This window comes from Bison bison, unplaced genomic scaffold (assembly GCF_000754665.1).
Source record: "Bison bison bison isolate TAMUID 2011002044 unplaced genomic scaffold, Bison_UMD1.0 scf7180017864535, whole genome shotgun sequence".
NCBI classification, from domain to species: domain Eukaryota; kingdom Metazoa; phylum Chordata; class Mammalia; order Artiodactyla; family Bovidae; genus Bison; species Bison bison.
This window is the reverse complement of record NW_011495084.1, coordinates 2,006,127-2,021,492: the sequence shown is the minus strand read 5'-3', so window position 1 is coordinate 2,021,492 and position 15,366 is coordinate 2,006,127. Positions and strand designations below refer to the sequence as shown.

The 15,366-nt window shown below is 39.4% G+C and overlaps 1 protein-coding gene across 1 annotated transcript in view; it reads left to right on the top strand.

The window, feature by feature from the left end:
- LIN7A (lin-7 homolog A (C. elegans)) overlaps window positions 1–15,366 on the top strand; it is a 165,688-nt gene that overhangs the window by 45,051 nt on the left and 105,271 nt on the right. The window contains exon 5 of the mRNA XM_010832077.1: window positions 9,624–9,742. Coding sequence (XP_010830379.1) covers window positions 9,624–9,742 — 119 coding nt within the window. The remainder of the gene's footprint in view (window positions 1–9,623; window positions 9,743–15,366) is intronic.

The following is a 15,366-nucleotide window of genomic DNA, read 5'->3' as shown; positions in this document are numbered from 1 at the left end:
GCTTTTTCAATGATCCAGCGGATGTTGGCAATTTGATCTCTGGTTCCTCTGCCTTTTCTAAAACCAGCTTGAATATCTGGAAGTTCATGGTTCACGTATTGCTGAAGCCTGGCTTGGAGAATTTTGAGTATTACTTTACTAGCATGTGAGATGAGTGCTATTGTGCGGTAGTTTGAGCATTCTTTGGCATTGCCTTTCTTTGGGATTGGAATGAAAGCTGACCTTTTCCAGTCCTGTGGCCACTGCTGAGTTTTCCAAATTTGCTGGCATATTGAGTGCAGCACTTTCACAGCATCATCTTTTAAGATTTGAAATAGCTCAACAGGAATTCCATCACCTCCACTAGCTTTGTTCGTAGTGATGCTTCCTAAGGCCCACTTGACTTCACATTCCAGGATGTCTGGCTCTAGGTCAGTGATCAAGCCATCATGATTATCTGGGTCATGAAAATCTTTTTTGTATAGTTCTTCTGTGTGTTCTTGCTACCTCTTCTTAATATCTTCTGCTTCTGTTAGGTCCATACCATTTCTGTCCTTTATTGAGCCCATCTTTGCATGAAGTGTTCCTTTGGTATCTCTCATTTTCTTGAAGAGATCTTTAGTCTTTCCCATTCTGTTATTTTCCTCTATTTCTTTGCATTGATCGCTGGGGAAGGCTTTCTTATCTCTCCTTGTTATTCTTTGGAACTCTGAATTCATATGGGTGTTTCTTTCCTTTTATGTTTTGTTTTGTGCTTCTCTTCTTTTCACAGCTATTTGTAAGGCCTCCTCAGACAGCCAGTTTGCTTTTTTGCATTTTTTTTTTCTTGAGGACAGTCTTGATCCCTATTTCCTGTACAATGTCATGAACCTCCACCTGTAGTTCATCAGGCACTCTATCAGATCTAGTCCCTTAAATCTATTTCCCATTGCCACTGTATAATTGTAAGAGATTTGATTTAGGTCATACCTGAATGGTCTCCTGGTTTTCCCTACTTTCTTCAACTGAAGTCTGAATTTGGCAATGAGTTCATGATCTGAGCCACAGTCAGCTCCCAGTCTTGTTCTTGCTGACTGTATAGAGCTTCTTCATCTTTGGCTGCAAAGAATATAATCAACCTGATTTCAGTATTGACCATCTGGTGATGTCCATGTGTAGAGTCTTCTCTTGTGTTGTTGGAAGAGGGTGTTTTCTATGATCAGTGCGTTCTCTTGGCAAAACTCTATGAGCCTTTGCTCTGCTTCATTCCATACTCCAAGGCCAAAATTGCCTGTTACTCCAGGTGTTTATTGACTTCCTACTTCTGTATTCCAGTCCTCTGTAATGAAAAGGATATCTTTTTTGGGTCTAGTTCTAAAAGGTCTTGTAAGTCTTTATAGAATCGTTCAAGTTTAGCTTCTTCAGCATTACTGGTCAGGGCATAGACTTGGATTACCATGATATTGAATGGTTTGTGTTGGAAATGAACAGAGATCACTCTGTCATTTTTTAGATTGCATCTGAGTACTGCATTTCAGACTCTTGTTAACTATGATGGCTACTTCATTTCTTCTAAGGGATTCTTGCACACAGTAGTATATATGATGTTCATCTGTTAAATTCACCCATTCCAGTCCATTTTAGTTCGCTGATTCCTAAAATGTTGATGTTCACTCTTGCCGTCTCCTGTTTGACCAGTTCCAATTTGCCTTGATTCATGGGCCTAACATTCCAGGTTCCTATGCACTATTGCCATTTACAGCATCAGACCTTGCTTCCATCACCAGTCACATCCACAAATGGGTGTTGTTTTTGCTTTTGCTCTGTCTCTGTATTCTTTCTGGAGTTATTTCTCCACTGACTTCCAGCAGTATATTGGGCTCCTACTGACCTGGGGAGTTCCATCTTTCAGTATCCTATCTTTTTGCCTTTTCATACTATTCATGGGGTTCTCAAGGCAAGAATATATTGATATACTGTAATGTATTGAAGGGTTATCTTCCAGGACTTTGAGCAGTGTTATGTCTGTTTGCCTTAGTTTGCAGTGATGCTGTATTTAAAAAAATAAATTTGCAATACCTTTATTGTTTTATTTCTAATCCTTTTTAATGGCAGGATAGAAAAATAAGTAAGCATGGGCACTGGAGTCAGACGCATCTGATCTTGAATCCTGATTCTACCATTTCCTAGCTGTGTAGCCTTGAGCCAGATAATTTTTCTTTCTCAGCCTTAGCTATTTTTTAAAATATTTCTTTAACTATTCAATGAGGACAGTAGTAAGTAATCCTTATACATGTTTTTGAGGATTTTATAAGATGATCTAAGTAAGGCAAATAAAAGTGAATGATGGTCTTTAGCTCACCTTTTTCTGGATCACATATTAAACTATCATTAACCTACACAGTGCATTTGTGGACCACTGCCTGCATCAGCACCACCCACGATGACTACTAAAAGAGAAAATTTCAAGGCTTCCCTGTCAGTCTCTTTAAAAAAAAAAAAATCTTAATTTTTAATAAATGGTACAAGGTTAATTTTTTGTTGTTGTTGACTAAAATTTGAGAACCACTGATTTCAGTCCCAAGCAAGGATTTATTGATCAGATTAGCTTAATCTCTGTTAACAGGCTTGGATAAGAAGTGCTGGGAATGATTTTAAGAATATGCTTTCCTGAGCCATGTCTTAAATGTAGTCCAGATTCTAGAGCCATACTGCCAGGATTCAAATCCTAACTTGACAACTTACTAGCTCTTTCTCCAGAGAAGTAATTTTAACTCTATGGGTCTCAGTTTCCTTTCCTGTAAAATGGAGATAATATTACGTACCTCATAGTGCTCAGAGAAGGAAAATGTTGAACATTCATGCTATACCAAAGTCTATACATGACAGCAATTAGTATTATAAGTAACATTGTTTTTAGAACCCATAGGGTGCACCTTAGAGGACATATCAGTGATTCTCAACACAGCCACACATTATACCACTGGGGAGCTCTGAAGATTCTGATGCCCAGGCCATACCTGAGAACAATGAAATCAGAAATAATATGTAGCTAGGATCTATGTATCTGGTTTTTGTTTGTATGTTTGTTTATTTTCAGTTCCTGCAGGTGATTCCAGTGGGTAGCAAAGGCTGATAAAAATTCTTCCCTCTCATTGAAAAGCTCTCCAGGGAATTCCTGGAAGTTCAGTGGTTAGAACTCAGTGTTTTCATTGTCAGGACCTGGGTTCAGTCCCTGGTCAGGGATCTAAGATCCCGTAAGCCAAAATAAATAAATGAATTAAATAAAAGCTCTCCAGATAATTTTGATGATCACTGAATATTCCTTGAGAGAGGTATACTGGTAAATGAATTAGAGGTTAGTTTTTATTGAGAAAGGGAAAATAGGAGCTCAGCCTCTGACCAAGAAAGCCTGCAGGACACAGGGCTATTATAAAAGTATTGAATGTTGAAGGAAAAAGCCTCTAAAAGAAAATCTATTACTGGAATAAAAATAAAGGGCACAGGGTCTGGAATCACTTAGATCCTGACTCCAAACCCAGGTCTCCTATTTGTTAATGAAATACTTAATATCACTATAAGCCTCAATGTTCTCATTGTAAAATGTGGATATTTACTACCATGTAAAGTTGTTATGTGGAGAAGGAAATGGCAACCCACTCCAGTATTCTTGCCTGGAGAATCCCAGGGACGGGGGAGCCTGGTGGGCTGCCGTCTGTGGGGTCACACAGAGTCGGACACGACTGAAGCGACTTAGCAGCAGCAGCAAGGTTGTTACGGGCTTTCCAGGTGGCTCAGTGATAAAGAACCCTTCTACCAATGCAGGAGACATAAAAGACAGGGTTCAGTTCCTGGGTTTGGAAGATCCCCTGGAAGAGGACATGGAAGCCCACTCTAGTATTCTTGTTTGGAGAATCCCATGGACAGAGGAGTCTGGCAGGCTGCAGTCCATGGGGTCAAAAAGAGTCAGACATGACTGAAGTGACTTAGCAAGCATGCAGCACACAAGGTTGTTAGAAGGATACAGTGGGTAAAGAGATGGAAAGCTCTTGGCTAGTAATGACTCCTACTCCATAGACATTAAATAAAGGTTTATCGTTATGGTTGCTTTTTGAAGTGAGATTAATGGGATCCAGAGTGTGAAGGAGAGTGAGGAGGGGCAAAGGCAATGCCCAAGTACTGTGCTTAGATAATAGGATAGACAATGGAGGTGTGCACCTGAGAGTTGGTAGACGAGAGGAGGAGTTCATTTCAGGAAAAACTTCTGAGATCTCCTTGCTTGCTTAGTGTTTATCAAGCAGCCTCCCCAGTCCTTTTCTAATATTCCTTCCAATGTGAGCTATCCTGGTAAACCCAGACTTCTGTGTTAGTAACCAGATTTTGTAGAAAATTTCATAAAGTGAATGTAAGGAAGTTCTCAGCAAGAACCTTAAAGGGACTTGTAAATAAACTACACACAATTTATTGTAGTTGTTTTAAGAACAATTATTTCACTTATTGAAAGGTTTATTTGACTTCCTTATAGATCTTGGGTCTTGCAGGTTTCTGGTACATTTATAGAGCTAAAGGGAATCAGAGTTAATTTTAAACTCCATTTAAACTGCATTTTAACATCCAATTTGTCACTCACCACATCTTTGCAGCACCAGTCAGACCTAGGCTGCAAGGACCCGATCTCTGCCATTCTTAGTCTTGGGGCTTCTTTTGGCTTTTACCTACTGCCGTATAACCCCATGACCTCACATTGCTAGACTCGCTGGGTGGGTGCCAGCGAGTTGGCTCTGATGCCAGTGCTCTCCACGTCTCCGCAGGGGCAAGCAGATCACCTGAACGACCAGGAAAGCGGTTGTCTCCCTCTGCAGGCGACCCCCAATGCCTGCAGGAGCACTCCTTGCTTGGCTCATTGGAGAGAAGAAAAGACCTAATATTTTGTCCAAAATTAATGAGTCAACAATTCTTCATACTTTTTTTTTTTTTTTTTCCATCTCACAGTTACCTCTTCATACGTACTGGAAAAGGCCTATGGTATAATGTAACAGAACTGGCCCAGCTTTTAGTAATTTTTGGTGGAGTGAAGGGTGACTAGTTTCTTTGATAGCTCATTTTTGAACAGTACTTCTCAATTTTGAATGGTCACAGGAATCATCTGGAATCTTAAAGAACCTGATGACCGAATCCCATACGTAGAGATTGTGAATACAATTATACAAGTTTGGGGAGCAGGCTGACTTTATGACTCCACAGAGGTCAGGGTGACCAGCCTTTGCTAGGAGCACTGTTGCAGAATAGGGTAGATACTTGATACTACTTACTTTCATTTATGGACTTTTATCAATAATCCCAGACTCTCAAAAGAATCCCATTCAGTATCCTGTTATATAGGGTGTCAAAGAATAATAGAAAGTGCAGGAGTTTTGGGAATGCTGGGATGAAAGGAAACCTGAACTATCGTTCATATATCTTTGAAACAGGATCTGTGAGACCACTTTAGAATCACTTGAATCTTGGGATTGACATATACACACTACTCCACAGAAAACAGGTAACTGATAAGAACCTACTGTGTAGCACAGGGAACTCTACTTAATACGCAGTAATTACCTATATGGGAAAAGAATCTTGGAGTGGATATATGTTTATGTGTAACTGATTCACTTTGCTGTACAGCAGAAACTAATACAACATTTTAAATCAACCATGCACTAATAAATTTTTTTTATAAAGCTAAAACTAAAAAAAAAAAATCACTTGAATAATTTTAAAATTCCTGAGCCTTATCCTCATGCCTCCTTAGTCAATGTCCCTCAAGTGGCAGTTGGGGGGAGATGTCAAGAACCTATATTTTAATACATTTCCCCAGGTGATACTTAGGCACCATTCATTTCTAGCAGAGGTTCTCAACATGCACATTTGAATCACATAGGGCTATAAAAACACCCGTGCCAACTAAACCAGGGGTTCTCAAACATGGCTTTTATCAACCATTGGCATCACCTTGAAGGCTTCCAAAAGCCCTTGCTCAGGCCTCACCCTCTGCCAGTCACACTGGAATCTCTCTGTGAGACCTAGGCATCCATGGTTGTCAAAGCTGTCCATGTGGTTCCAGTCTGAAGCCAGGATTGAGAACCACTATACCATATATTCTGGTTTAATTCATTTGGGGTGAGTCTCAGGAATTAAAAACTTATTGTGGCAATCATTTTGCAATATACATATATCAAATAATTATGTTGTACACTTGAGCTAACACAATGTTCTGTGTCAACTATGTCTCAATGAAACTGAGGGGAAAATAAATAATTTCTAAATGTACCCCAGGTAATTTCAAAGTGCAGCACAAGATAAGAACTCCTAAATAGTCATTTTCAGCTTTCTGAATTTCCAGTTCAGTCACTTGATACCCTTTAGCCTACACATTCAGGCTTTCATCCTTCCTGCACATCAGACCCAACCCAGTCTTGACCAAAGCCGATAGTGATCTGGAGGCTTATTCTCATGAGAAGTTAGTTATATGTCCACCTAGACATAGGCCTTGACCCCCTTCTTTTCTAGTCTCATCAACTAATCTATCATTCATTCAACAAATATAAACACCCAGTATTTGTCAAGGACTCTTCATTGAACTGTGGATACGATGATAAATAATACACTGCTCCTGACCTCTCAAAAATCTTATGTATTTGCAGGGTGAAGGAGGGAGACATACATACAAAAAGAGCTATAGCAGAGAGTGGTAATTATTACAATGGATAAGTGAACAAAGGACTGTGGGAATACCAAATGATAGCAACTAAATCTGCCTTGGAGAGTCAGGGAAGACACGTCTAAGGAGAGACTATCTAGGCCAAGTCTTCCCTGCGTGACCTGTCACACCCTCCATGATGCGATTCCTCTCTACTGCATTTCTTGCTACTCTTGACCTGGTTTCAACTTCGATCACATTAAACTCTCAGTTCTTTGAATGCCCCACACTCTCTTGATAAAACTTCAGTAGTCTGTGTTTGTTTGCCTGGAATTTTTTCTCCTTTTCCTCCTCCTTTTCTCCTTTTCCTGTACCTCCTACCCAGGGCTCCGCTTAGCTGTTATTTTCACAAAGAGCCCCTCACTGACCTCCTGGATGATGATACATGTCCTGGTTAGACATCCGTGTACTAGCCTATACAGCTGCTTTTATAGCTCATGCCCACTTTATTAGGTATCTGTGATCCTTCAGACCTGTGAATGCCATGAAAGCAAGAGCAACCGGTGGTCTCTATTGCCAGTGTCTCTCATGCCTGGCACTACTGGATGAATAAATTATTGCATTCCAGGAACAGGGGATGATATGTTCAAAATCACAGAGACATGATATACTGTGTTGTGTTCTAGAATAGCAAAAACTTTGGATAATCAATGTATAGGTTCGGCAGGAGGAGGTTTTTAGAGATGAGTCAGAAGACGTTGATTGTTAAGGGCTTTGCATGTATTCCTAAATGGTCTGAACTTCACCCTGTGCAACAGGAAGCCAGAAGTAGGTTTTATGCAGGGGAGTATAATAATGAGGTTTATCACTCTACAGGAGTGGACTGAAAAAGAAAAGCCATTAAAGAACATTAGGAGATATTCTAGTCCCTAGGTGAAAAATAATAAAGGCTTCCCTGAAGCAATAAAGCACAGGGTTTCCATTCAAAAGGCATTCTGAGATGGAACCCATAGCACTTGCTGACTAATTACATGTGGGGGTGAATGTAAAAGATGATGCCATGGTCTAGCTTGGAAGACAGGCTGGGTGGAGATGCTGCGAATGGAAATATGGCTGGGTGGAGATGCTATTAATGGAAATACAGAGTGTTAAGAGAAGAGCTACTTTCAGGAAAAAATACAACAAGAACAGTTTTAAACATGTTGAGAGTTCCAAGTACCTATTGGAATCTAGAGAGTCTTTCATGTAGTTAGAAGTGCATACAGTTCTTAGCTTGGTATCTTATTTGTCCAACAGACTATATTGACTTTCAGTTAATGTACAAAAAGACAGATTTTTGAAACTGACAGTGTCTTACTGATTTCATGATTTGTGCTTCCTTGGGCCACAATTGGCAATACTTCTAGGGAGTCTTCATTAAAGTTACTTTTTGGTTCTTGTCTTTGATTACATACATAAACCTATGCCAACCCCACCTGAATTTTTAGGTGGTAGCAATGCTCCCCCTGATAGCTCAGTTGATAAAGAATCTGCCTGCAATGCAAGAGACCCCAGTTTGATTCCTGGGTTGGAAAGATCCCCTGGAGAAAGGATAGGCTACCCACTCCAGTATTCTTGGGCTTCCCTTGTGGCTCAGATGGTAAAGAATATGCCTGCAATGCAGGAGACTTGGGTTCAATCCCTGGATTGGGTAGATCCCCTGGAGAAGGGAAAGGCTACCCACTCCAATATTCTGGCCTAGACAATTCCACGGACTGTGTAGTCCATGGGGTCGCAGAGAGTCAGACACGACTGAGCAACTTTCACTCTTATTATGGGTGACTATACTGTTATGTTTTTTCCCCTCATCTGACTGTGTGTTCAGAAAAGAAGCATGTCTTATTATTCTTGTCAGTCTTAGTGCCAGGTATACAAAGTGATGGATGGATGGCTGAATTATTTATTTAATTAATTAATAATCTGATGGCAGGGATATGGGTACTTCCTGGAGTTAATCACGTAGGAATTGAAAATCTCTGTATGTAACGTCTCAGTGTCTTTCAGTGAGTTACTGGCCACAGCAACAGAGGTAGAAGAGATCACTGTAAATATTTTTTAAATGGCCTTCATCTTATCATTTTCTCTTGACAGTACAAAACCGTCCTGGGAATTTTAAAGCTATGGTTATAAACGACTGTGTTTCTTGTTATATATCATCAGGTGAAAGAGAAGCATTTAAGCTAATTGTTGTTCAAAAACATATTTGGTGCTAAGAGACGGCTAGGTGGGTATATGATCAGATTTTTATTTTTATAAGATAACTTCATGGATCATATGAAGTGGCTGGAAGAGAATAAATGATTCCAGCTGTACAGAGGACAAATGATGTTGAGGGTCTGCATTAATGCAATGGCAGTAAAATGGAGAGAGCTCGTTCATTCATTCATAAATATGAAGTATTTATTTACTGTTTTACACCAGACTCTGAGGATGCAGTGGTGAATAAGCCCAATTAAATTCTTACCCTCAAGGAGATTATAGATTGTAGAGAAGATGCACATAAATCAGATCATCATACTAATAAATGTAAAAATGCAGGTTTGATAAATTTGGGATGAGAAAAGAAAAACTGAAAAAAAGCCTCTCAGAGGTAAAATGGACAGAACTCATTTCGTTATTGGGGTATCAGAATATACAAAAGACCTGCTTCCTGCTCCTCTTTTTTGAAAGAATATTCAGACTAATTTGTGTAACAGAAATAACATATGAGAAATACCATTGAGGAAGATGTATTATGTGACAAATGGTGTGGAATAGATTTAAATGACCTTTTACCAAAAGATGAGATCAAAAGACGAGATCAAAAGACTACAAATTGTAAATTCTGATTTTGCAATAAATTCCACTTTTCATAGTCACTGTTTAATTGGAATAATGGTACTTTTTGATAAGATACAGTTTACTCCATGTCTCTCTCCATTTTGATTTATTTTTTTTCATTCAGATGTTGCCAGAGCAATTGAATTACTGGAAAAACTGCAGGAATCTGGAGAAGTACCAGTGCACAAGCTACAATCCCTCAAAAAAGTGCTTCAGAGTGAGTTTTGTACTGCTATTCGAGAGGTATGGGACTAATATTTTTATAACTATATTCTTCTCTATGCCTTCTGAATAGAAAGCATGTCTTTTCCACACACACAGTTGAACTAGTTAAGAATGTAACTGCATCTTAAGCTTTCTGCTTGTAACCACTTAAACAGATGATAAAATATAATTTAGTCTGCTAAATTCCAAAATTAGATTCAGTTAGGATTTTTGAATTCATGTAAAACCAAATGTTGAGCTTATGGTACCCGTGAAGTGACTACTTCAGTGGGTGACTCTGACACGTAGTCTAAACTTTTTAGTAGTCACTTGAAGTCGTCTGGAAATTCAGGTAGAAGTAGTCGTCATTAATGGGGACTGAGCGTTTCTTAAAAGAACACTCGACTAAATCTTTCTCAGGTAAATCTGAAAGAGTAACTCACTACTGACTAAAGTTATAGTTATTTGAAAATTACTGTCTAGTGAAGTAATGGGCACAGGCTGATATGCTCTTCAACAAATCTTTGTAATGCTTTCCTGTTAATGGTTTCAAAAAGCCTGAGGTAGAATAAGTGTGTTCAAAATGACTGTTTGAATTCTTTATTAATTTGTGGTGAAATTGACTAGTCAGTTAATGAATTTCACTGGTTATAAGATAGTTCACTTAAGGTATATACTCTACAATGCTTTCTTCAGTAAGCCCATCCCCTCTTCTGCATTTAATTAGCACCTAAAGTGCATATATCCAGCATTATTTATCCTGCCCGAAGTCCTCAATAGTAAATTACGTACTGTCATCCTTTCCAAAGTCAGTTGAACCCAATGGCTGCCAAGAGGGTCTGTGTAGCAGAGGGCATGCATCTCTCAGAGATGCTTGTATCAACCTTCCTCTTTAAAAAAAAATTTTTTTTTACATAAATGCATTGCTATATTTATGTATTATTTATATATTTATTTTTGGCTGCACTGAGTCTTTGCTGCTGGTGGACTTTCTCTAGTTGTGGAGAGCGGGCTCTATTCTAGCTGTGGTTTGCGGGCTTCTCTTGTCTGTAGTGACTTCTCTTGTTGTGAAACGTAAGTTCTAAGGGTGCTGGCTTCAGTAGTTGCAGACAAGGGCTCAGTAGTGTGACTTGCTGCCCCGCTGTGGGCTTCAGCAGCTGTGGCACAAGTGTTCACAAGTTGCGGCTCGCGGGCCTTAGAGAGTGCAGGCTCCAGTAATCATGGCACGCAGGCTCAGTGGTTGTGACTCACAGGCTCTTGTGCGCCAGCCCGTAGTGGCACATGGGCTTCGTTGCTCCATAGCATGTGGGATCTTCCCAAACTGGGGATTGAACCTGCATCCCCTGCATTGGCAGGCAGATTCTTATCCACTGTACCATGAAGGAAGTCCTCCGCCTTCCACTTTGCGACTGTACTTGTGCTTAATGCATGTTCTCTGCCTGAACAGCGCTAGTTTCTGAGTTGTCATTAAGTAGAAAGCCTCATGTGACATTAAAATACACAAAACCTGTCTCACTGCATATTTAAGCCATGCCTACCCAATGAGGTTAATATTTGAATTTTGCTAGGATTTTACTTAGACAGTGCTTGTGCTAAATCTTTTGTGTGTGTGTGTGTGTGCTAAATCTTTACTATGTGAGGTTGTTAACTACTTAATTTGTGTTTACAGTGAATGCAGTTTAAGGAAGTAGCCATAATTCTATCTCTAAATTTTAATCTGTGAATTGTACCAAAGACTAAAAGAAAATTTCTCCAAGTGTATGAATTCTCAGCCATCCACTGCTCAGTGGGAAAGGTATAAGATACATAGAACCCCATGAGCCTCCTGCAGTCCCTCTGTAGACTAAGGCTACATCCCCTATACACTCCTTTCTTCCTTCACAGAGTGCTACTCCCCTGTGATTTGGTGGCTGACTTTTCATCTTATTCTGTCCCCTTTCTACTTTCTACAGAATTAAGTAAAGAATAGTATCCATTAAATATATGTCTCTGCTCACTGGGAATTTGGCTTGTGATCCATGTAAAGTCTCTACTTTTACGGAACTTAAATTCCAGTGCAAGAATGATGATTAATAAATATATAACACAATGTCAGAAAATGGCACTATGGAGAGAAATGAAGCAGGATTAGGGGAGTACGGGTAGGACTCTTAAATTAGAGTGGTCAGAATATAACTTAAGTCATGGAACACATCACACAGGTATTGGAGGGGATAGTGTTCCAAGTAGAGCAAACCACAAGTGAAAAAACCCAGAGACAAGAATTATCTTAATCCATGGAAGCAACAGTCCAAAAGCCAGCTATGCCTTCAGTGAAATAAGAAAGGTAGGCTTCCTAGAGGCAGCTGCTGCTGCTAAGTCTCTTCAGTTGTGTCTGACTCTGTGCGACCCCGTAGACGTCAGCCCGCCAGGCTTCCCCGCCCCTGGGCTAGGGAGCAGGAAACACAAGGCCTTACAGGCCATGGTTAGAACACTGGATTCTATCCTAAGCATGATAGGAAGCCCTTGGAGCATTTTGACCTCACCTGCTCAGCTTTTTAAAAATGTTTTTCTGACTGCTGAGAATACATGGGTCTGTGCAAGAGTAGAAACAAAGAGATCAGTCATAAGGTAATGAGCAGTTCAGGAGATGAGATGATGGCAGCCCGGATGAAGGTGGCGACAGTGCAAGTTGTAGGGAGTTGTCAGATTCAATATATATGGTTTTGAGAATAAAGACAGTGGGAATTGACATACAGAGTATATCAATGAGAGAAGTCTCAACGGATTCTTACATTTGGACCTGAACAATTGGATCAATGTGATGTAACGAGATGGGAATCCTCGGGGGTGGATGAGGTTTGGAGTCGACTATACAAGCACTCTCTTCTGGATATAGCAAACTGGTGATTCTTTTCAGAAATCCACCTAGAGATGTCTGGTAGACATCTAAGTCTGAAGCTTAGGGGAGAAGCTGATGCTCGAGGTGTAAATGAAGTGTCGATACCTGTTCAAATAAACACACAGGCCTTTTTCTTTAAAAAGTTTGCTAAGGAAAGAGAAGATTCAAGTGAAAAAAAAGAAAAATGTAAAGAAATGTGGAGCCATTGTATAGATATTATAAACACATCTTACAAACTCTGTGGTAAAGTACGCTGTCATTAGTGGCCCTTGGAATTTATAACTGATGAATAAGCAGTTCAGAAGTTTTAGAAGGGAGAAAAAAGATGATATAATTTATCTACCTTATATTTTATAAATTTCACTAATAAAACTAGTTTATATTCACATTACTGTCCTTAGTAATAATTTTAAAGGCAATACATGTTATATAAACATTGATTTTGTCCCTTCATCTCAGCTAATATTTCATAGTAGTTGCATGGTGTTGTTTATATTCAAGTTTGGAATTTTTATTATCCTCATAGTATTTTTATGTTAATCATATGAAGTAATGATAAAAGTAGCCAATGTGTATACAATTCTGATTCATAGAATAACATTGTGACCTCATCTAGTGAAAGTTCTTCAGTAAAATATAAGATATGAATGCATGTTGATGGATAGGTAAATCCACAAGCAAGTAAAGTACAACTAAGAAGTTATGATGTAAGATGTTAACTACCTGAAAATTAGCTTTAATTTTACTCCTGGTCTCTTCGGTTTTGACTGTTATGCTGGAGTGAAACCATTAAAGTGTGGGTTTCTTATTCATAATAGGAATAATACTCAGAGTCTCTCTGATTAAATTATTTGAGTTTTAAGAAATATTTGCCAGTTAATACTTTCCAGTGTGAAAGTTATAAATGTTGTCATCACAGGAGGAGAAAAGAACTGGAACTATAGAGGCATCATTCTTTGTTAAAATGTATTTGTTTATGTTTCGGCTGTGTCGGGGTTCTGCTGCTGTGTGCGGGTTTTCTCTAGTTGCAGTGAGTGGAAGCTCCTCTTTGTTATGGTAGACGGGCTTCTCATTGTGGTGGCTCCTCGTTGTGGAGCACAGACTCTAGGCTTCAGTAGCTGTGGCACTCGGGCTTAGTAGCTGTGGCCTGCGGGCTCTAGAGTGTGGGCTCAGTAGTTGCGGTACATGGGCTTGATTGCTCTGCGGTATGTGGATTTTCCTGGACCAGGGATCGAACTCACGTCTCTTGCACTGGCAGGTGGCTTCCTGTCTGTTGTGGGAAGTCTGAGGCATCATTCTTAGTTGCATTCACTGGAGCAAAAATAGGTACAGGTCATGCCATTGCCAACAAGACTGTAAAACCCAAATTATGCTTAAAAAGAAAGCAGAACAACCTATTGCAGTTTTTTGTAGGTTTTTTCCCCCCATACATAAGTGTTAATAGTAATTATTATTTTATGTTGAGGCAATCCCATGTTTTGCTTTACCATCAGATAAAGCCACTGAATCAGCTTCTGGCATATGTGCAGCAATTATATGGGGAGAATAATTTAATGAAATTTCATTTTTTTATGAAAATGGATGATTAAAAGAGATTACATGTTTTCTCTGCTTAACTAATTTTATTTAGTCTGTAAAAAAGACTGAAAAGGTTTTGTTGTGATCAGTACTGAAATAAGACCATCTGTATATACAACAAATAAAGCACTGATCTATTAATAAATGAGTTACACTTGAATGACAGTGCATGCAGAGCTTTATTCATAGAATACAGATAGTGGTTGGCAATACTTATCTTGATTGTGTTTTTTTGCTCAGTGATTTTAAAAGGACTGATTGATAATTTGCTTGTACCTATTCAGGACAGGTAATTTTGGAGTACATGACAGAAAACTGGAGTGACAGGTGATGCTGCTTTTCCAAAGTGAAAGGCACTGGCACACAAAGAAAGTTCATACAAAGTTTAGAATGAGAGGTGAAATTTATAAATTTATTCTCCTTACATTCCCAGCAAAAACTATTTCTGTGACTTTAAGTGGCTTTCTCAAGTTTTAGTTCATCCCTGTGTTAATTAACTTGAGTGATCCAAACTTATAAATTAAAATATAGGGGAATATAAGGATTGAAATAAAAGGGTTATTAAATGTTGATTTTTTGATAAGAGAATTTCCCAAGATAATTGCAATGCAGTTTGAATAGTTCAATTGGCAACATATGGACTTTCCCCCGACACTTTGTATTCTTTGTGCCTCAGAGTAAGAAATCAATAGTATCAGTTTAGTTCAGTTCAGTCACTCAGTCCTGTCCGACTTTGCAACCCCATGAATTGCAGCAAGCCAGGCCTCCCTGTCCATCACCAACTCCCGGAGTTCACTCAGACTCACGTCCATCGAGTCGGTGATGCCATCCAGCCATCTCATCCTCTGTTGTCCCCTTCTTCTCCTGCCCCCAATCCCTCTCAGCATCAGAGTCTTTTCCAATGAGTCAACTCTTTGCATGAGGTGGCCAAAGTATTGGAGTTTCAGCTTTTGCATCAGTCCTTCCAATGAACACCCAAGACTGATCTTCTTTAGAATGGACTGGTTGGATCTCCTTGCAGTCCAAGGGACTCTCAAGAGACTTCTCCAACACCACAGTTCAAAAACATCAATTCTTTGGTGCTCAGCCTTCTTCACAGTCCAACTCTCACATCCATACTTGACCACAGGAAAAACCATAGCCTTGACTAGACAGACCTTTGTTGGCAAAGTAATGTCTCTGCTTTTCAATATGCTATCTAGGT